The sequence below is a fragment of the Crocodylus porosus genome, unplaced genomic scaffold, assembly GCF_001723895.1.
Source record: "Crocodylus porosus isolate Cpor-Errol unplaced genomic scaffold, CroPor_comp1, whole genome shotgun sequence".
In the NCBI taxonomy this organism is placed as follows: domain Eukaryota; kingdom Metazoa; phylum Chordata; order Crocodylia; family Crocodylidae; genus Crocodylus; species Crocodylus porosus.
This window is the reverse complement of record NW_017728890.1, coordinates 595,195-616,614: the sequence shown is the minus strand read 5'-3', so window position 1 is coordinate 616,614 and position 21,420 is coordinate 595,195. Positions and strand designations below refer to the sequence as shown.

General features: G+C 47.6%; 1 protein-coding gene across 4 annotated transcripts in view; it reads left to right on the top strand.

Moving 5' to 3' along the window:
- SENP1 (SUMO1/sentrin specific peptidase 1) overlaps positions 1-16,671 on the top strand; it is a 31,810-nt gene extending 15,139 nt beyond the window's left edge. For 2 of the 4 annotated variants that reach the window (XM_019554961.1, XM_019554986.1), the window contains exons 13-17: positions 338-541; positions 3,214-3,293; positions 12,300-12,384; positions 13,665-13,760; positions 14,606-16,671. In XM_019554961.1, coding sequence (XP_019410506.1) covers positions 338-541; positions 3,214-3,293; positions 12,300-12,384; positions 13,665-13,760; positions 14,606-14,668 — 528 coding nt within the window. In that variant the 3' untranslated portion in view covers positions 14,669-16,671. Of the gene's footprint in view, positions 1-337; positions 542-3,213; positions 3,294-5,306; positions 5,375-12,299; positions 12,385-13,664; positions 13,761-14,605 lie in introns of those variants that run through there. The other 2 variants (XM_019554970.1, XM_019554978.1) reach the window with 2 other exon arrangements.
- Positions 16,672-21,420: the final 4,749 nt, after the last annotated feature.

The window sequence follows — 21,420 nt, the reverse complement described above, 5'->3', positions numbered from 1 at the left end:
CTGGGGTTGTTTGACCCCAGTACTCTTTCCTGCCATGGCAGGGGGTTGGACTAGATGATCTGCTCAGGTCCCTTCCGACCCTAGAAACTATGAAAACTAAATTCCTCATTCATTGGCTTTGGCTTTTTAGTAGGTGGGCCTTTCAAAAATGCTGAACCATACTAGATACCATTGCCTTTGCTTAAATTTTTACACATGAGTAACAAAGTACAAGATTGCTTTTTTTAAAAAAAATAAAAAAATGTTATTTTGTTTTGAGAGCAAGGCAGATGATTCTCTTTGCAAGGTTGCCCAACAAAAACAGTTACATATGTGTGGGGGAACTTTTCCTTTCCAGATAATAAATTTCTACATGAATTTGCTGATGGAGCGAAGCAAAGAGAAGGGGTTGCCAACAGTTCACGCATTCAACACCTTCTTTTTTACCAAATTAAAGACTGCTGGGTACCAAGCTGTGAAACGGTGGACTAAGAAAGTGGATATCTTCTCTGTGGACATTCTCTTGGTGCCTATTCATCTTGGAGTCCATTGGTGTCTAGCAGTGAGTGTTTTGTTGTTAAAGTGGTGTTAAAATTTGTGGGTAACTAAAATGGATAGCAGCATGAATTCATAGATGTTGGTGTGGAAGGGAGCTCAGTAGGTCACTGAGTCCAACCCCCCTGCCCTGGGTAGGAAAGAGCGCTGGGGTCAGAAGACCCCAGCTAGGTGCTCATCCAGTCTCCTCTTGAAGACCCCAAAGTAGGGCAGAGCACCACCTGCCTTGGAAGCCCATTCCGGATTCTGGCAACCCTTACTGTGGAGTTCTTTCTGATATCCAACCTAAATCTGCTCTTCATCTGTATATGGCCATTGTTCCTAGTTACTCCAGGGGGTGCCCTAGTAAATACAGCATCTCCTATTTCCTGCTGCCCTCTTCTGATGAATTTATAAGCAGCCACAAGATCACCTCTCAGCCTTCTCGTGCAGGCTGAAGAGATCTAGGTCCCTCAGTCTCTCCTTGTAGGGCCTTGCCTGCAGGCCTCTGACCATACGAGTAGCCTCCTCTGAACCCTTTCAAGATTCTCCACATCCCTCTTGAAGTACAGCAGCCTAAACTGGGCGAAGTCATCCAACTTTGGCCTGACCAGTGCTGCATAGAGGGGAAGCATCACCTTCCTGGACCTGTTCATTGTTCATCTGCTAATGCATGATAAAGTGCGGTTAGCCTTGTTGATCGCTTTATCACATTGACGACTCGCGTTCATCTTGGAGTCAGCTATGACTCCAAGATCTCTTTCCATTGCTGTGCTTCTGAGAAGATCCTTGCCCAGCCTGTAAGTGTGTTGGTGGTTCTTTTTGCCCAGGTGCAGCACTTTGTACTTGACTTTGTTGAACTGCCTTCTATTTCATTCTGTCCATTTTTTTTTCCAACCTGTCCAGATCTGCCTGGATCCGTTCTCTACCCTCTGGCATGTTAACTTTGCCCCATGTTTTGGTAACATCTGCGAACTTGGACAGGGTGCTCCCCACGCCCTCGTCAAAGTTGCCAATGAAGACATTGAGTAGCACCAGTCCAAGGACTGAGCCTTGCGGGACTCCACTGCCCACATCTTTCTAGGTCAATGCTGACCTATCCACAACCATTCTCTGGGTATGAGCCCTAAGCCAATTTGCCACCCACCTTATTGTGTAATCATGTATATCACAGCCTGTCAGTTTTTTTTTTTATGAGAACAGAATGAGATACCGTATTGAAAGCCTTCTTAAAGTGTAGGTAGATGACATCTACCTCGACTCCTGCATCCAAACATTTTGTGACCTGGTCATAAAAAGAAACAAGGTTAGTCAGGCCAGATCTACCTGCAACAAATCCATGCCAATTTTTCTTTCAGCAATATTTCCCCTGCTGGGCTCCCACAAATGTGATCCTTAATGATTTTTTCCAGAGTTTTCCTAAGGATAGAGGTGAGACTAACTGCCCTATAGTTTCTGAGTTTCTTCTTCTTCTTGAAAATAGGGACCACATTGGCCCTTTTCCAGTTCTCTGAGACCTGACCGAAGCACCATGAGTGCTTGAACAGCCATGTCAGCAGCTCTGCTGTGACACTGGCCAATTCCTTCAGCATCCTTGGATGAAGTTCATCTGGGCCTGTTGATTTGAACACATCCAGCCCCTCCAAGTGCCCCTTCACTAAGTCTGCACTAACAGTTGATGGGCTGGTGTCCCTCCTGTATCTGTCTGTGATCCAGTTGGATTCAACTGTTTCACCCTGAATTCAGTTGTTTCACCCTACATCATCCTTACAGTTGTATGCAATGCACATACTAGGCAGACCTGTACAGAAGTCAGGCTGTTGCCAAAGATTAGCAATTCTGAGACAAGCTGGAAATGCATGTATTTTTCTTAATATGCAGTTCTACCCCAAAAAGTTGCTGTTTGTGTGGTGGGGTGGAAGAGGGCAAAGGACCTGCTAGGATTCATGTCAGACTTGCTTACTCCATGAATTGAGCTCTCCTTTTCCCTTCTGCCAGTTCTGCAAAACTCATCTTAGGCTCCAAGGTCAGGCTGGGATCTTAACCATCACTTCTGGTAGCACTGTTTTGTTGTCCATCTTACAATCACAGTGCCCTGTCACCTTCACATTGTCACACGTGTCTAAACCTGTCTGGTGAAAGCAGCATGGTAAAACAGCAGAGCTGTAGGTGATTATCAACAGCAAAACTAGATGAATCTCTCTCAGCAGTCCTGGCATAGTAGTTGCTATTTGGGGTTTTCCAGTACCCAAACAATGTGGACAAGTGGCAGGGAGTGCAGAATTTATCAGCTGCCTTTGTACGTTATGATAGCAATAGAGGTTGGTAATCCAAGATCAAGGCTGAGTAGAGTAGTAGTGGAGGAAAAGGATGGGACAGTGCCTAGAATGGAACTAAGGAGATGTGCTTGGGTGTAGACTTCCCATGTGACTGTTAGGAAGCATATTTATACTTTATATGCTATGTTGTTCACTCAGCACGGCCCTGTGTGAGGGAGGGAGAGAACTGCATTAAAGACTGCATTGATGGGAGCTGTAGGAGTACCAGAGTCATCAGAAAATTCTCCATGTCACTAGGGAAAACTAAGTCAATGGATTAGATGCCTTCTTTTATAGGAGCTTAGCTTTAGATTTGCAGAATACCCCCCAGAGCAAGAATCGGTTCCCTTGTTTACTATCTCACAAGCCTCTCTCTTTGCAGGTTGTAGACTTCAGGAAAAAAACCATCACCTATTACGATTCCATGGGTGGAAGAAACACAGAAGCCTGCAGCATACTGTTGTGAGTAGCAGGTTTCTGTTGGGGTTGCTTTCTTTGGCTTCCCAGCTGGGGAGAAATGCAGATGCTTGTAACATTCACTAGAAAACCAAGGCTCCAAGAATAGATGGAGCACAGCATACTCAGCCTGGGCTGCTCTATGGCTATCCAGAGGCAGCCACAGCTCCTGCCAGATCCCTCGCCCCCTCAGAGTGACCAACAGAACCAAGAACAGGCGTCCTCCCATACTGAAGGAGCAGATGTTACTACCCTCAGTCTTTCCGGTGGCTTCCCCACGTGGTGAACCTCTGCTTTGTCTCGAGTGAGCTTAGCTCAGCTTGCTGTCATCCAGAAACCTGACCTCGGCTGGCTGCCAGGAAAATTGATCATTGAGCCTGATGAAGTAAATGCGTACAGCTGTGACACCCGTATACTGAAGCCATTGTAGCCCATGATGCCTCACCCCTCCAGTAGCCTCCCACGCTGCAGGGAGAATTTGATGAATTTGAACTGTGCAATGACCCCATGCTGTGGGTCTGTCAGGGTGCTCAGTCTGTTGCACCGTGCCATTCTCAGGGCCTGGCAATGGAGTCTGCAAGCATGTGGGTCCATCTTTGTCTGTCTTGGTAGGTGTCTTGTCTGCAGCAGTTGGGGCAGCTTGAAGGGCAGGCGTGAAAGATGGATGCTTGATTTTTATTTGTAGCCAGAACAAGATCATTGTCTCAGACAGATGGCTTAAAAACAGACAGACCTGTGCATGAAGGGTGATGGAGCACTCTGACAGCGCCTGTTGTCCAGGCCAGTATTCTTGGTGATCTTCCCTGGAAGGGAGATGGAGCAGGGTACTTGTCAGTCAGCTGCTCGGAGGCATTCTTGAGCAGGGCCTTCTCTGTAAGAGCTGGCCCCTGTTGGCCATCTCCTCCAGGCTTGGATCTGGCATTTCTCCACTGAGGTTTATCAGTCGTAGTGCCTGTGTCCTTACCTTGGCCTGTCCATGGCAGAGGCAGCCGAGTAAGTACTTTTAGCTCTTCCACGGCAGAAGTAAATCCTGTGGTGACTGAGGTGGGTTGTTGGAGTATCTTACATGGTGGGCCTCCCAAAAAACATCTGGGCATATCTTTCCTCTCTTGAGTCTTACCGGGGATGTAATGGTCTCAGCCACCATTAGAAATCCGAGCTGGGACTGAGAGATTCTCCCCTTTGGTCCTGAGCTCAAGGCCCTGTTCACATTCCCATGAGAATGACCTTGCGATGCAGATGGAGCTGTCAGCATGAACGTACCACCCAGCAATGAAAAACAGGAGGCAAGGTCCTATATCTGTAAGCACTTCTGAAAAGTCAGCTCAGCCTCTCTTCTTTAAAAGGGGCTGAATGGCTCTGGTGCCTAATCCTGGTGCTCAGAAAATGAACTCGGGTATTGGAAGCACACGTAGGTACCTTTCTTAAATCCTTTCTGCTGTCTGCGAGCACGCTCTCACTGACTTAGGCGTCAAATGGGAGCAGGCTGCAACCACGTTGATAGTACAGTGTAATAGAGACCCAGAGGTGAGGGAGGGATACAGTATGCATGTTCAGGGAAGAATCCTTTTCAGCACACTTTCATTATGTTAAGATCTTCAAGTGTTTTCAAGCTCTGTATATCAGTATTACCTCCTCAATAATACAATGCAGGTCCCAATGTCTGGTGTGAGCCCTTGAGGAACTTCATTCGGAAAGGGAGGAGAGGGGAAAAAATGATGTGAAGTGGGGTTGTACATAGTGGTTTCAGGCCTTGTGCTAACACAAGATGCAAAGAGATACAAACATGATTAAGTAGCAAAGACCCCAGGAGTTTTTTGTTTCTTAGCCCATGCTGTGTTGAGTGTGGGCTGAGGGCATTGTAGAGAGCAGAACTATCTGCTAGCCAGGATGCAAGGTAAGGGCCCTGAATTTTGGCCTCCTGGCTAACGGCGCGGTTGGGAAGGGTGATAGGGAGCCAGCATGTCAGCTTGCTGTTGCCGTGGCCGTAACTGCATTTCCCTTTCTGTTTCCTTTCAGGAGGCTTTTATTGGTTGATTGCACTGGGAGGATCACACCGGGAAGAGGGGACGGAGGTCCTATTCATGGTTAGTGACCCTTTCATGCTTTCAATCTTTAGAGCTTCCTGAAGGCGGTGAGTCCTTAAATAATTAGACCCATTTCACAGATGGGAAGATGCAAGGCAGAGAGGAGTTGCATGGCTCACTGAAGGGTCATGTAGTTGGCAGGTAGCAGAATACAGAGTCCACAGCCTTGTGGAGGTTGAATGCTGTGGTGTCAGCTGCTCTTGAGAGACCTGGGCCTTGTTGGCTGCCAATATAGCTGTGTGTTAAAGCTTTCAAGTTTAGCAGGGTTGGATCTGGTCAGTGGGTGAATGGAAGACCTCCCAGAAAGTGTCTAGGAAGTGGGGGGTGTTAGCAATTTGGTTTAGGCATTGAGTGTTAGACCCTCCCTTTGTAAATCCAGGGCCCCATCTCATGGGGCCTGGTATGCTCTGGTGGCAGATGCAGCATTTTGACTCATAGGAGACTAAAATTCTCACCTGCTGTGGTCATTAAAAAGCTCGGTATTGTGTTATCAATAGTTGGAGCTTTAGGACAAGTAATGGGTGCATTCATCTAAAACTATTTCTGAAAGCTTGTTACCAATTGTTAGAAGAACCTTTAAGGATGCCTGGTGCTTATGAGAGGGGATAGTGTTATATTTAGTGAGTGGGTTGTTGTTGTTGTTTTTGGGGGGGGGGCAGGGGGGGGTTTCACCGTTTAGAAGTGTGCGTTGCATCATTTAACAGAACAATGCATAATCAGATCCAGTGTTTTACCACCGGGGTTGGTTGATTTCTTCTGTTAGACTGTCTTTTGAAAGCAAACATTCCTTGAGGATTAGGGAGTGTGGAAAACCCACAGCAACTTGCTGGGAAGTTGTGAGTTTTTACTGTAGCGGGAATGAATACCAGGAAGAACCTCCATCGTTTTTTTTGTCCTGAACCCCAGGATCCTAACAAAATTCAGCCCAAATAGTTCAACCCTGCTTCCTTAAAGTTTCTCGGGAATTCCAGTTGGAGATGTACCTCTTCCCTTCCCCGTTTGAAAGCCTGTTCTTTATTGATACCTATGCCAGGTGCTTTCCGTGTTCTGTGTGGCCAGCAGTTGCATGCTGGTTCAGGGATCCTTTTTACATGTAGCCCCTAAATCACTATAGGATGCTTTGACGTGGCAGAAAAAATCAGTGTAGAATTGTAGAATATGAGGTTTGGAAGGGACTTCCAGAAGTCATCTAATCCAACCCCCTGCTCCAAGCAGGGTCATATCCAAGGATGGAGATACAACCACCTCTCTAAGTAACCAGTTCCAGTGTTTTACTACCCTCCTAGCGAGAGGCTTTTCCTAATATCTAACCTCAACTTCCCTTGCTGCAGCTTGAGACCATTGCTCCTTGTTCTGTCATCTGCCACCACTGAGAACAGTCCAGCTCCATCCTCTTTGTAACCACCCTTCAGGTACCTAAAGGCTACTGTCAAATCCCCCCTCAGTCTTCTCTTTTGCAGACTAAATAAGCCCAGTTCCCTCAGCCTGTCCTCACAAGTCATGTGCCCCAGCCACCAAACCATTTTTATTGCCTTCCACTGGACTCTCCAATTTGTTCACGTCCTTTCTGTAGTGGGGAGCCCAAAACTGGGCACAGGACTCCAGTGGTCATGGTAGATGGCCACTACCAATACAAAATACGTAGTGCATTCTTCCCAGTGCTGCTCTAGAAACCGTTGCTTGGAGTTTTCTGACTGCTGTGTTTTTTGCCTCTGTACATGGCAGCTGCAGAACTAACTGAGCTGTCAAACCAGTTTCTTCACTGAAGCTCACCTAGGCCCTGGCTGAGCCCCTTCTCCTCCAGGCTCAGACCTGCAGTCACAGGCCTGGGCTTCAGCAGACAGCTTGCACTGCAGAGTCAAAGCATTGTTTTGAAGTGCATTCTGGTTTCATGTGACACATTCTTCTATAAATCAGGGCCGTTCCTTGTCCCTACCCCTAGTTATTTTTAACCTGTTTACAGACCTTCCAGGTTACACTGTTTTACTAACAAGTGATGTAAGACTTGCTCCCAGGTGGTAATGACCAAAATTTCTTCTTTTCTTTAGTAAAGTTATCAACTGTTAACTTAGGTTTATGGCAGTGCTTCCTAAACTTTTCCTCAGCATGGTCCCCCACCCCTGCGACCCCATCCGCTGATGTTGTGACCCCATTTGGGGTCATGACCCACAGTTTGGGAACCCCTGCCTTATGCACTGAAGGACACACAGCCCTGGACTGTAAGAGATAAGAGCAAGTTGGTTTTTTTCCTACCCCCACATCCCAATTCTTCAGTCCTGTGATTGTTCTTGTGTCCATCATCCAGTATATTCCTCAGCCAGGTGCAGCTTTTGTATGGGGATCTGCTACCCCCTAAATTGCTCTCAAAATCCTCCCCCTCTGGTGAGCCGTATGGCATGGTACAAGGATTCGGCTCTTCTTCCCACGCCATTGGTTTGGGCTTAGTTTGCTCCCTAAACCCCCTGTCCTGGGGCTGAAATAGGAGAGGTAAAATCAATTAAAGAGGAGGCAGTCTAGAAGCTGTGACCCCTGTGCAGCTCTTTCCATCTCTGGGCTGTTTCTTTCCTTGTATAATAGCTGAGCCTACACAGAGGGTTCCTGTGTGTCATCTTGTGCCTGCCTTCCTGGAGTGATGCTCACAGTGCAGTCCACTTCTCCCTTTTTATACTTCTCCAAAGCTTTGGGAGAGCCAAGGCAGAAAGACTCGCGCTGTCCTGGACATCCCCTCCTGGCTTTTGGACTCCCACATCAAACCATTTTGACTCCCACATCAAACCATTTTGTTAGCATCAAACTCCAGGGTAGCCATGTTGGTAGCAAATTGGCTTTCCCTTGGATGACGCATCTATCCAAGCTGACGGCCTAACCTACCTTATGGCGTCCCATTGAGATGGATGCTCGGATGACCCATCCTTTTGAGTCAGTGGTATTGAAGCCTCTTGTTTGTCCTTTCCATGCTTTCTGATCACAGTCACAACAGCGAGGAAAGTCCTCAAAATGCTGGTTTGAGAAGAAGCCAGCCCTTAGTCACCTTCCAGACAGATGTGGCTTTCTTCAGATTCCTCCCAAGAGTCCTTTGTAATCTTCCCTATTTCATGGCAGGTGCTAGATACTCTGACAGGTTCAAGATAAAGAGTTGAATGAAGCAGGGTTGTGTTCTGGCGCCCACACTTTTTGGGATCTTCGCTTTGCTGCTGCACTGTGCTTTTGATGGCTTGGAGGAAGGCATGTACCTTCGCACAAGATCAGATGGCAGACCCTGCAGTCCATCATATCTAAAGGCCAAGACAAAAGTGAGGCACGTGGTCATTAGGGATCTCCTTTTTGCTGATGATGCTGCACTCACCACCCATGAAAGCCAACTATGCATACTCATGAATTGACCCTACCATATTTGCAGGATGATTGCCCTGACCATCAGCATCAAGATGATTGTGGTCCCAACATAAGGTGTTTGCCAGTCACTATCTATCAGCTTTGACAACACACCTCTTGAGGCAGAGAACAAGTTCTGCTACCTTGGATCCACAGTGAGCAACAACCTATCACTGGATGAAGAGCTAAATGTGCGCATTGGAGAGGCTGCTACCACTTTCAGTAAGCTTTCCAAACGAGTCTGGAACAATGCAAAATTCACAATCAAAACTAACCCGCTTGGGTATAAAGCCTGCGTCCTCAGTGTCCTTTTGTATAGCATATCAAAAAAAGAAGCTAAACAGCATCCACCTATGCTGCTTATGGTGCGTGCATGCATCCTTGACATCGAGAGGCAAGACAGAATCACCAACACAGAGGTCATCACCAAAGCCAACCTGCCAAACATCACTGCACTACTCAAGCAGCAGTGCCTATACTGGTTTGACCATCTCTGCAGGATGGACAATGGGTGCACCCCAAAGGATATCCCTTATGGGCAAGGTGCAGGTGAGGAGAGAAGAGTTGGGTGCCTGAAATTTCGCTTTAAACACGTCCTGCAAGCAGGATCTGAAGGCTTTTGGAATCTACCCAAACCTTTGGGAAGCCTTGGCAGGAGAGGGGACAAAATGGCGCTCTCTTCTTAATATGGAGTCCAACATCGTGACAAGAAACATGACCGCTAAAGCCATGTACACGTGCGACTGCTGTAGCAAGACCTGCAAGTCTAACAGTGGTCTCTACAGCCATAAGAGAAGGCACCACCAGTCGGTAGAATAGCTGCACTGTCCACCATCACTTGCCGATGAACGGATGCCATTAGCTAGATCCTGGAAACTTGCCCCTGTACAAGCAAATCGTTGAGGCGAAACATCTTTGTTCCTCACATCTCACCCTTTGATGCCTGTCTGGAGGAATGTCCACATGTAGGTAGAACTGTACAACAGCAGTGCTGTGCAGATTTGACTGTATGGATCAGAGCTTTGTTGGCGCATCCCAGGATACTGAGCTGAAAACATCTTGGCTATCCGAGAAGAAAGCTGTTGCCTGTTTCTCCTTTAGGTTCAACCTGCAAAGACAACCTTCTGGAGAAAACACAGTTCTGAAATACCTTACAACCATAGTAATTTTTGTGGGGGAAAGGGAACCGCATTCTTTTGAACCTGCTTTTCTCTCCTAACAGCTACCTACTGCTTTCTGTTCTAGGAATGGATCTCTTGATCAAATTATGGAACTAAGAATCTGTTTCCTAACAACGGTCTTCCCCCCAAGGCTTGGCCTTCAGTCCTTTCCAAAGTCCATGTCTGTATCTTGTATTCCATTATATTAGATTCCATGTTCTAGTGGCTAAGATGCATCATCCAAAAGAAGCTATAATTGTAGGGAAAAGAGTTTTTTGGGGTTTTTTTAAACATAATTAAGTTTTGGTCTGTGTTTTTATTACAGTGATTTCAGTTGGGATTTTTTTATATAGGTTTGAGGTATAATGCAACTTTAATTTTAGAACTTTTCTGAAGGGCAGGAACATTTTATACACTGGAAAAAATGGCAGCTAATGTAGGAGGAACGTGGTTTGTATGTTGTCTGTTTAGATTTTTGGGCATGTAAGTGAACTTGGGCACCTAGGTGAGCTCCTATTTTATCTCGTTTGATTCCCTGAAAAATAAATAAGGCCAAAGGTAGGTAGGTGGGTGGGTTCTCCTCTTCCTCCGTACTTTCTTGGGCTCAGTCTGAAAGGTAAGATCGTGGCATGCCACAAAAGTGGTGGAGGCATTGATGGATTTTCAGGGACCTGAACTTAGTGGACTAGAACTGTACTTAAATCCACATAGACACCCAATAGGTGGAATAGGATCTGGCCCTAGAGTTTCAGTCTAGCCTTGAAAGCACTCGCCCTGAAAGGCATTGCTCTGGGGTTTGGCACTTACTGGCGAGGCCTAAGCTGCCTCTCTATCCTGGGAAAGTGAGGGAGCCAAAATGTCTCCCTGAGGCAGAGCTCACTCCCCAAAAGGCAGTACTTGGGTAACAGATTTTCATTCCTGGGACTTTGCTTCCCTTCTTGAGCTCCTGCCCACGGCTCCAGTGATGGTTCAGGTGTGAATGCTGAGGCAGGCTCGTTGTGGTTTCCTCCTAACTTTTCCCTTGCGTGTAGTTGCATCGCAGTAGGTATCTTTGTTAGTCTTTCTATTGCAAGCAGATTTTGCAAAGCAGTTAAGGCACCTGGTCCCCTGGGGGCTTTTCTAGAGAAGCCATAATACACTCAGTGATGGCTTTCCACTCGCTGCTTCTCTTCCTTGAGTAGATTTGTAGAAGCCCCTTGGTTAGGATTAGCTCCTTTTGCTGTGCCCTGGCAGCTGTCTGTATGTCGGTAAGTATAGTTTTTTTCCCAAAACTGGCTTGTAGGTCTTTCTTCTCATCATTGAGTTATTCTAGCTGCTACTTGTTCTGCATTTTCCTATTGACCTCATGGTCCAATGCTGATAACACAGGTATTTCTGGTTTCCCCACCCTTCTCTCTGTTTCTGGGTCCAGTCTTCTCTCAGTGCTGTTTGCTCACTAGATTGAATTCTCAAGAAGAGAATTAAATCCCCTTAAGTTCTGGTTCATTGTATGAACTTTCCCTTCTTTACCAGGTTATAATTGAGGCTGGTCCTGCTTTGAGCAGGGAGTTGGACTACATGACTTCCTGAGGTCCCTTCCAGCCTTCATGATCTGTGATTCTATAATTCACCGTGTCAGGCTCTGAGTTTCCATATTTATTATTGGTTTTTGGACTTGGCCTACACCCTCACTCAGTTCCTCCATTTCGATAAGAAAAGGATCTCTGAAGCCCTTTAACAGCTGAAGGGAGTCGTGGGTGGGAGAGGTCTGGAAGTAAGACCTGAGGCTTGGAGGAGATGCTAGCAGTGGTGGGTGGCTGGTGTCCATCACCGCTCAGCTGCTGGGCGCTTGTTCAACACCTACCTCTGCGCTGTTGAAATGGTGACAAATGTCTGTTTGTCCACATTCACGGATGGCAGCAGGTGAAGTGGAAGATGATGAATAAGGGCAGCACCAAGTGTACTGGAAGCCTTAGATACATGGGAGAAGTGAATTCAGTCTCTCTTTGAATGCAAAGCCCCATTTGCAGAAGGCTTCTTAGACAGCCCCTGTCAGTTTTGGCTCTGCTTTGCCATGAATCACTCCTTTTAAATGAATCGGGAGAGTTCTGCTTACATTTTTGCGGCTTTGACCCTTTGCTCAGCAGCTATTTGTTTAGGATGAGCACTGAAACTTTGCTCAGTCCTCCTATTGATTGTATAGGGCTTGAAATTACTGCACTGAGAAGACGAAAGAGCTGCCAGCTTTGAGAGAGGGGAAAATATTGACTTTCTCCAGCCCAGTTCTCAGAATTATTTGGAAATGGAAAAATTAGATAAATTGTGATTAATTTAATTTTTTTTTTTTTTTAAACATTCATTTTTCTTTGCTTCCCTCTAAACACATTCTCTTTATCCTCTGACTCCTGCAGGCAATACTTAAAGCAGGAAAGTCTGGACAAAAAACGGAAAGAATTTGATGATAATGGCTGGCTTCAGCTGTGCAAGAAGAGCCAGGTAAGTTGGTTCCACTGTGCTTTGAGAAGAGCTCATAGAAAGGAGAGATGGATACATCCATCATGGCCAACTCAGGGCATTTCCCAGTGTTGGTCTCCCAGCATCCCTTGAAAGTTGTCTGATGGAGCTGCTTTCCTCTCAAATATATTAGCAGCAGTTGTCACCTCTAAAAGGATTTCACTTCGTGATGGGGTATGTGGTCCATGCACACAGTGCTGTCCCTCTAGAGCAGGGGCCAGCAACCATGGAGCCATTGGATCCAGGCCACAGCACTAGTGAAGGTGTTGCTTATGCTGCAGTTAGGAAAAGCGACTGCAGTGACCAAGTCCTAGCACTGGCTCACCTTAGACCTGAGCTGAGTCATTCCAGACCACTGCTAAAACCTGTTGCTGACCATTGCCCTGAAGAGAGGATAGCTTTGTGATTCAGGGACTGGCTTGGGAAGAACCTGGGCTTTGTTCCTGGCTGTACCACAGACTGCATGTGACTGCAAGTCACGTTTTCCTGTTATTACAATAGGGCCATCTCTGCCTTGCTTCTCAAACGTGTTGTAAAAGCTAAGTGCGGAGGTGTTCAGGCAAGGTGTTGATTGGGATGGGGGTGGCAGGCAAGCACAGCCAGAAAGGAAACTTTCCCCATCTTGCAGAACCATTTTGGTACCACACTTACTATTCTGTTCTGTGTTGGGATGAAGCAGAGGCTCTTCAGAAAGTGGCGCTAGACCCCCATGATGGCCAGCAGTCTGGTGGTGAAGTTGCTTCCATGGGAAGTAGATGGATGCCGAGCTTCAAGTCCCAGTTCTGAAATTATCAGAGCAGTGGGTTTGCACCTGGTGAGGACCTGGAACATTGGGCTGTTGGCTTATTCCATAGAAAGTGTTTTCCTCATTCTTGTTTTGACCAGGAATTCCCTCCTGGGCCTCTCAATCTGCCTTTTCTGTTGAACATTTGATTGAACTAGGGATCTTCTAAAGATAAGCTTTGCTTTTTAATGGAAAAAGCACTCCATTGAAAACGTTCCCAGCCAGCTCTGGGAACAAGAGTGTGGGATACATTGCAGAATCTCTCTGCCCCAGTTGCCTTCCTCCCCATTTGACTAGGCAGCTGCTGGTTCAACTCTTTAGAAGGTCTGTCTTGTCATGACACGTGAAATCCCCAGAAAAGGAGAGGCGTCTTTGGCTCCTTCAGGGCTCTTTGTATTTGGGGGAAATCACGAAGGCTCACGTGAAAGGTCTGTTGTTGCCTCCATGTAAAAATCTGGGTTTGTTTCCATTTCATAAGGAAATCCCTCAGCAGATGAATGGCAGCGACTGTGGCATGTTTGCCTGCAAGTATGCAGACTGCATCACCAAAGACAAACCCATCAACTTCACTCAGGTAAGCTGCCCACAGGTGTCCTCTGATAGCCAGGCTGGGGTCTTCTGCCATGGGAAGCTGCCTGCTCATGGGGCAATGTTGTGAGGGTCTGTCCTGCTCCCCGTGTTGCAATTCAATACTAAGTATTTGTCTACTTCCCCTGTTGCCTGCATCTTAGTTCATTGCACATCCATTCTCTGGAACCTCCAGTTTTTCCTAGCAGCTTTTGCTATGTCAAGAGTTGCTCCTGTAGTGTCTTCGTACTGGCCTTCTTGTCATTAGCTGTGTTAGTCTTCATGCGTGCGATCAAATTTACCTCTCTGCAGGGATATCCCTTTCAGAATAAGCTGGGACTTGCTTGAAACAGGATTTCTCCAGGTTGTGCCAAAGTGTGCCACCATCCGACTCCACCACATCACTGTGTTTGCTTTTCAAGGGTTGATAACTAAAAGTACCATAAGGAACAGAAAAGAATTGAGCTATCGCATGATGAGATCTCTCATGTGCTGGGGAAAGGATTGTGGCAGGGGCTTTCAAATGAAGCGTTACAGCCCAATTTCTTCCCTGAATGCTGAAGGGCATTGTGTTCCCAGCATCCTCGGGTGGCTTGTAACACCTCCAGCTCCATGCATAGAGGTTTCAGTCCTAGAGGCTGGAAATGGAGGAAGTGTGAAATGATCCCATCATGCTGATTATCCAGTTTCGAATGATTCCCAGAGAAATTGGTTGCTTTTCCCCTTCTGATTTGGGCTGGGAGCATTCAGGCTGTGGGGGCTCTCTGGTTATCTGGTGTAGAAACCCAAGCTAGCCCAAAGCAAAGGGCGTTGACGTGTTCTTTCCTCTCTCCTCTTCCCTCGTGCCCAAAGCAACACATGCCCTACTTCCGGAAGAGAATGGCCTGGGAGATCCTACATCGCAAACTCCTCTGATGACCTTGTGCCAAGAGGCAGCTCCCTCAGAGTTCATATCGGAAATGCTCAGACTTGCCCCCTTCAGCATTCTCAGCTCTCGCCGTCACTCACACGGGTTTTTAATCAGAGAAATCTTAAAGGACTCTGTATAGTATTTTTGTAACCTCCATTCATGGACCAATGTGCAATGGAGACTTTCAGAAGCACACTTGCCTTTTTTTCTTTTCTTTTCTTTTTTTTTTCATTCTGAAACTGATTTTTTTTTTTTTTTTTAAACAAGCAATTGCCAGTGCTGTGACTGAGGGGGCAGCTTGGGGAACTTTCAAGGACCTTCTCTGCTATTTTAAGATCTCTTGCTGTCGGTCTCAAAGGGCTGACTGTGCTTTGCTTCACAGGGATTTCAGGGAAGGGAGAAGCATTTACATGGATCTCAACATTCCCACAAGTGGGAAATCCTCAGCTTTGAATGTCTAGTGAGCTGGGCAGTTGCACAGTGGGTGGAGGGGTGATTAAGGGGGGTAGGTTTTCAATGCGTGAAGATGGCTTACCCTTAAGTACAGGAGGAAGCCCTATTAGAAGCCAGCACATTGAGCAGGTGCTCTATGGCCACTAAATGGCTAGTCTGGTAGAACTGAAAAAAAAAAATAGCATTCAAGGTTGGTCACAAAGGTGACTGGCATAAGGAGCTTCTGGGTTTTCTCTGCCCGTCCCCTCAGGTGACTCCCGTGTTCCTTCCTCTCTGTTTCCAAGCCAGCATTCTCTTTTTCTAATCGTGAGCTCAGCCTCTTACCACCACCAGGGACAATCCTGCAATCGGGACCTGCCTCTTAATTGCGTCCGTAGTGCCCAAGGCAGAACAGAATACTCCTCTGTTGTTTGGCAGCGTTGAGAGAGAAACCTGAGTGTGCAGGTGACATTTTGAGAGCCAAGTAAGATCCCTGAGAATGGATCTGTTTGGATTGGGTGCGGCTTTGGCAAAATCACTTTTTTTTTCCCTCCCCGACCAAAGGGAAAACAGACACCTCCCAGTTTTTAGCAGCAAACCTTCATGGAATTTGGGTACAGCCACGTGTTGCCATGGGTTCAGATGGTGTCCCAGCTAAGGGGAATTGGCAGGCATGCTTTGGAGCACTTCCCAAAGCAACAAAGAACACACCGTTGCAGCATGTGTCTTACTCTGTGCCTGTGTTCTTGCTTCCTTGATGTAAATTCCTACCAAAAGCCAAAGGACTTGGTTCTCTCCTGATGTTTTTCCTTGTGCAGGCAGCTTCAGCTGAGCAGCAAGGGGTGTCAAGTCCTCCCAAATAGGTAATCCCTACACCCTGACACTTCTCAGTATGGTTTTGCACACACTTTGCCTTGGCATAACTGATGACAGGCTGTGTTTTTAATTCTGGGAACTGGATTCAGGTTAAACTGTGCTTCCAACAGCAGCATTTTTAAGTACACTCAGGCTAGGACTTTCGCAAAGGGGTGTGTGGGAATTAGGCACCCATGTGGCAGTGAAAGAAGGAAACTTTTCAGAAGAATTTAAACCTGGATTTTAAAAACCAAAGGGATTTTGGCATCCCATCACACCCATGCTTCTAAAAACGTACCCAGCGCACCTAACACCCTTGGGCTCCTTTGAAAGTCCCAGCCTCTGTCTTTGCTGATAGACTCAGCTGTATAATTTATTTTAAAGCAAGGTTGGGGAGGTGGAAGGGAAGGCGGGAAGTAGAGAATATTTGACAGCAGCTTCCCAAACGGCTACGCCCGGTTCCTCTCCCCAGTGTACAGACCTTTTTAAAAATGAGCAAAGGATGAAATAATGTCCATTTTTTGTATTTTTGTCTCCAAATAGGGAATAATATTTTATACACTTTTTTCTGGACCTGTAAGCAGTAGTTTTGTACAAAAGAGATATTCTCCCCACCAGGTTGTGTTCTTCATAGACAGGTTTGTATCTTTCTCTCTGTCTCTGTGTTTTATACCAAACTCATTTTAGTACCTTTTCTATCTTTTACTGCAAGTAAAAAAAACCAACCAAACAAACAAACAAAAAAAACCCCACCCTCCACACCTGTATTTTTTTTTTTTGTAATGGTTTATTGTTAAATAAAATTGCCTGTAAAACTCTTAAGTGGCAAGCCAAGAGACTTCTTTTTTTTATATAGCTAGCAAAATGTTCTCACTTTTGAATGGTTAACATAATTCTTTTGTGTGTTAACATGTATCACTTTCAGTAAGCTTACCTGTGGCCTAGTTTCAGGTATTTTTCCCCATGGTCCTTTCTGTGCCAGGGGACATCTTGAATATCGTGGAGGTGTCTCATAGGTAGTGAGAAGCCGGTGCATCATTTCTGCATGGCCACAGTGACAATGTGAGGAAAGAGTCGCTTGTGGTCTCGATCGGCAATGGGGACTGAGTTGGGGGCATCCTGGGATGGTGCTTAAAAGCTCTTTTGTCCTCTCAAGATGCCTGATATGATTGTTCACACCAGCAGAATGTGACCTGTCCTGCAGCCTGGCTCTATCTGTGATAGATGGCACGTCCCCATGAATAGGGTATCATGTAGCTGTTCTGGCTGTGGGGTTGACTCTGGTGCCAAGCTAGGGCAGAGTTAAGGTGGTTTGGGCATCACTGCCTATTTCTTTCTGCTTCAGCTTCCTTGAGCTCCAAGGCTGTCCAAGCCAAAGCTCTGAGCTGGGAACCCAGGAGCCGTGTATTCAGGTCCTGACACTCAGAAAGCATCTGTACTATTTTTACTGGCTCCTAAGAACAGGAGAACCAATGTGTCAAAAGTCACTTGTGCCTGTGGCAAAGATTTCCTTGTCACCTACAAGCACTGCATCCAGATACTGCCATACCAGGCTCCCTTCTCTCTGCAGCCATGAAATTAAGCATTCAGCATTCAGACCTGCCCCTCCTTCAGGCCTACTAATAGAATAAATCATGTCGCCTAGCTTGCCAGCCCATCCCTGTCTGGGGATTTTCAGGTCATGTTGACTTTTTTTTCCCCTCCTTCCTACATCCTTATTCGTAGACATGAGCAGGGTTTTACCCAATATTTCCAAATTAGCATCTTTAAAACACTGCACAAACACAAGCAGCTTCTGTAAATAGCCCGTGTAGCTCTTTCCCACCCAAAGGCACAAGGCTCCATTCATCTCTCGCCGCCGCTCTCAGCGCCTGCCGTGTGGAGGCAGAGAACAGTCCCTTCCACGTTCAGGCTACGTTAAATGAATGTATAGCTCAAGGAGCAGGCCCAGAATGACTGGGCCCACCCAGAGTTCAGAGGAAGAGGGTCTGTTTTAGCTTCTTGTGACAGCTGCTGTATCTGGTGTTGGTGTCGGTGTCATGAGGATGCAGTTGGGCCTTGAATGTTGAACAACTGTAGGAGCTGGAGCTAAAGCAGGAGTGTCAAAGGTCTGGCATGTGGGCTGAGTGCAGCCCATTGAGCCTCATCATCTGGCCCTTGGTGCCCCTGAGTCTTGAGTTGATCCATACACTGCGCATACCTGACCAGCCTTGTGCGCAGGGCCTGAGCTGCCCATGGTGCCTGCCCCAGCCCCTCTGGGAGGTGTAGCACGTGTCTTCTCCAGGATGTGCTGCTCCTAGCACCCGCGTGTCAGATCCAGCCCCTCCAGGACCACGCTGTGTATTGTGTAGTGCCTGCACTGGCATGCAAGTCGCATATGAGCCCCTTGCCACTCCAGCCAGTCGGGGTGGTCAGTATGGTCCTGGAACAAGCATTGGATCCAGCATGATGGGGAGCCCATGCGGGGCTGAGCCCCTACCCCTCCTTTTGGCCTGTGGACCAGTCCCACATTGCTCTTCCAGTTTGCAGGCCCAGAAGGTTTTGACACCCCTGAGCTAAAGGGTTAATCTTTAAAGTTGGCTTAGGCCTGAACTGCAGGCACCACGGCAAGGACAGGCCTGCATGGCGCAGGTTTCTGATCAGCTCTGGTCTGTGAACCTAGTTAGCAGCTTGGGCTGCTGGCTCCTGGGCTGTCCCCCAGGTCTTGGCTGAGTGGGGTGCTGATATCAGAGCAGCCTCCACTGCAGCAAGTGGGAGCTCCCAGTAACTTGAAAGCAGCTGAGCTACCAGCCCTGCAAGAAAGACCCAGCATGGGGTTGACCCCAGAGACAGTTTGGAGGGCAAAGCTCTGGGGTGAAACTTGGTAGCAGGGCCCTGGACCCTGCAACACTCAGTAATAGCGGTTTGAAGGTAACCCATTAGTCTTTACCAGGCTCAAGCCAGACTCCCATAAACCACGGATGTCAAAGGTGATACAGGCCGAGGGGGAGAACTGGAAACAGGGTTGTTTGTCTCCTAGATCTTGGTGCAAGCTTTTTCCTAGCAGTTACCAAGGCAGTGGCTCTCACCCTTTGTGGCCTCAAGATGCCCCTGACTGGGTGTCGCTCCATTCACAAGAGTGGTGGAAGGTGCCTTCAGTCCAGTCTCAATCACTAATGTATAGACTGGTGCTCACCTCCTTGGCGAAGGGCCTGGCAGTGGGAATGGGGACAAGCCCGAGCCTGTGCTGCTCTGCTCAATGGAGCTGCTGTTGTCCTAATGCTTCATTTATCGCCTCACACCTCATGGCATGCTTCAGAAAATCTGGCAGCATCCAGAGTGCCCCAGCACCCTGCTGAGAATTGCCATACCGAGGCCTTAAAAGAGTCTCCCTTTATTGTTAAGAGGGAAGCTAAGGGTCTGATGTCTCCTGACTCCGGGAACTGGAGCTGTAAGAAAAACTCAGAGCCTTATGAAATGAAAGTCATGGGAATGGGTCATGTTTTCTATTCGTTAACGCATAGGGAAGTCTGTGCCATGGCAGAATGAGGCCCTGCATCCTGTGGGTTAAAGTGGGGTCCTTGCAGAGGCCTATTTATATACAGCTGTGGTTTCAAACCTGCCCAGGATCCCCATGGGCTTAAACCAGATGTGCCTTTTCACAGCATGTGGGTCTAATCAAAAGCACAGAGCAAGGCATAGAGACTCTGAAGGGCAGCTGGGGAGAAAGGGCAATTTAGATTTTGCAGGCTCTGGTAAAGTATCGTTCCTATTGGGGAACGTTCCCAAGTTTGCAAGTAGTTTTGAACTGCTGAGGTACGTCTTGCAAAGGGGAGCCTATGTCCAGAACTGTGCTAGATCCTGGGTAAACCCGTGGAAAGATTGTCCCGGTTCTCAAGTGCTCGCAGGCAGAAAGGGAAGCAAGTTGGGCAGTTGAATGAGGACTTAGACTCCAGGTGTCCATAAGTCTCTTCCTAGGACCCCATACCCCAATACCACCTTCGTTGCCATGTTCAAATCCCTGAGGATTTCACCATCCCAAGCATCCACAATGGGGAAAATGCCTTGTCTTCACGGTGGTTGCGTGAAGTCCTGCGTGGCCATACTTTGGCCTAGCCCGTTCTGGCTCGTGTGACAGCAAAGACACAGAGGCATAGCCTTCAGCACAGATTGTCACCCACCGGAGACCCTGCATACAGCACGGGGGTCCTTGTTTCCTTGTTGCTGGCATTACCTTGCCTGTCTCGGCTAGAGCGAAGCTATCACGCACGTGTCTGCCTGCGACCAATCCACCAACTGGAAAGCAAAGCAGTGACCCCAGCCGGCTTGGTTATGGATCACGTGTGAATACAATCTAATTCCTTAAAGAAGAGCGTGCCCAACATACGGAGCAAAATTTGGAGCTGTGTTTAGATATGAGCACATGAAAGGTATAATGGCCCCCATGAGACACAGGAAAGTCTGTGGTCCCTCCACGGACCACCATGTATTCTTCACCTGGGTCCTCACATCCTGTGGGGCCTTGGACAAGGGACCCAGCACCTCTCTGTGCTGCTGCATGGAGTCTCAGGAGCCCAGCCTTCCCCATCTCTACATTATCCTACAGCTGCTTCACATAGTAAGTCCGTTCCTGGAGCGAAGCCCTTCCAGGAATCAATATGTCCAGGATTTGTCTCTCCAGCTGTGCTTGGCTCTACTTACAGGCAGCAGAGACAGAAAGTGGGGAGCAGAAGGCCCAGGAGTCAGGCCCAAGGATGTGTGGGTAACATCCGGATGACTTCTGGTGCTTGAGCCTGCAGATGTGGTCCAGGCATACTGCAGGGAGGAAAAGGGCCAGGAGGCAGGTTTGACCTTGACCTCCGGCCAGTGGTCGTGCAGGCTGGGACCCGAGCTCAGGTGTGTTCAGGATTAAGGACTGGCAGGTGTAGGCTTGTGGGGGGCCCTGCATAGCAGCAGAGACACCTGTGACCTCTTTCCCTGGCTGTAAGATGGAAAGCATTGCTTTGCTCTTTTGGAAAAAGCAGCTGCTTTTTTTTTTGTTTCTTTGGGTTTTGGGGGTCCCCCCCATTTTTCCCCCCAACATGAAAATGAGATGATGGGTTTCTGCATAAAAAGCCCGAAGATTTCCACTAACCCGCCCCCCAAATCATTTGTTTCTGGGGAAACTCTTCCCACGTCCCACCAGTACCTACATTTTTAAAGGAGGAAGATTAAGGGGTGACAGGGAAGAGTGGTTTTTTCCAACCTGAAAACCAGTTTTGGCCAGGCCCGTTCCTGCAGTGGGGTCAACGCAGTTCTGGGGCTCCTGCTGTTTACTCGCGGACAGCTGCATTTGAGCTGGGATGAGGCGGCCTCAGAGCAAAGTGCCTTCTTTATCCTTGAAGCTGGCACCTCCCATTTCCAAAGCCAGGTCCAGCTCTTCCACCTGGGAAAGCTAAAACGGATCCAATATTGACCTGAACCAGGTATCGTCCAATACCGGGGGGCAGGT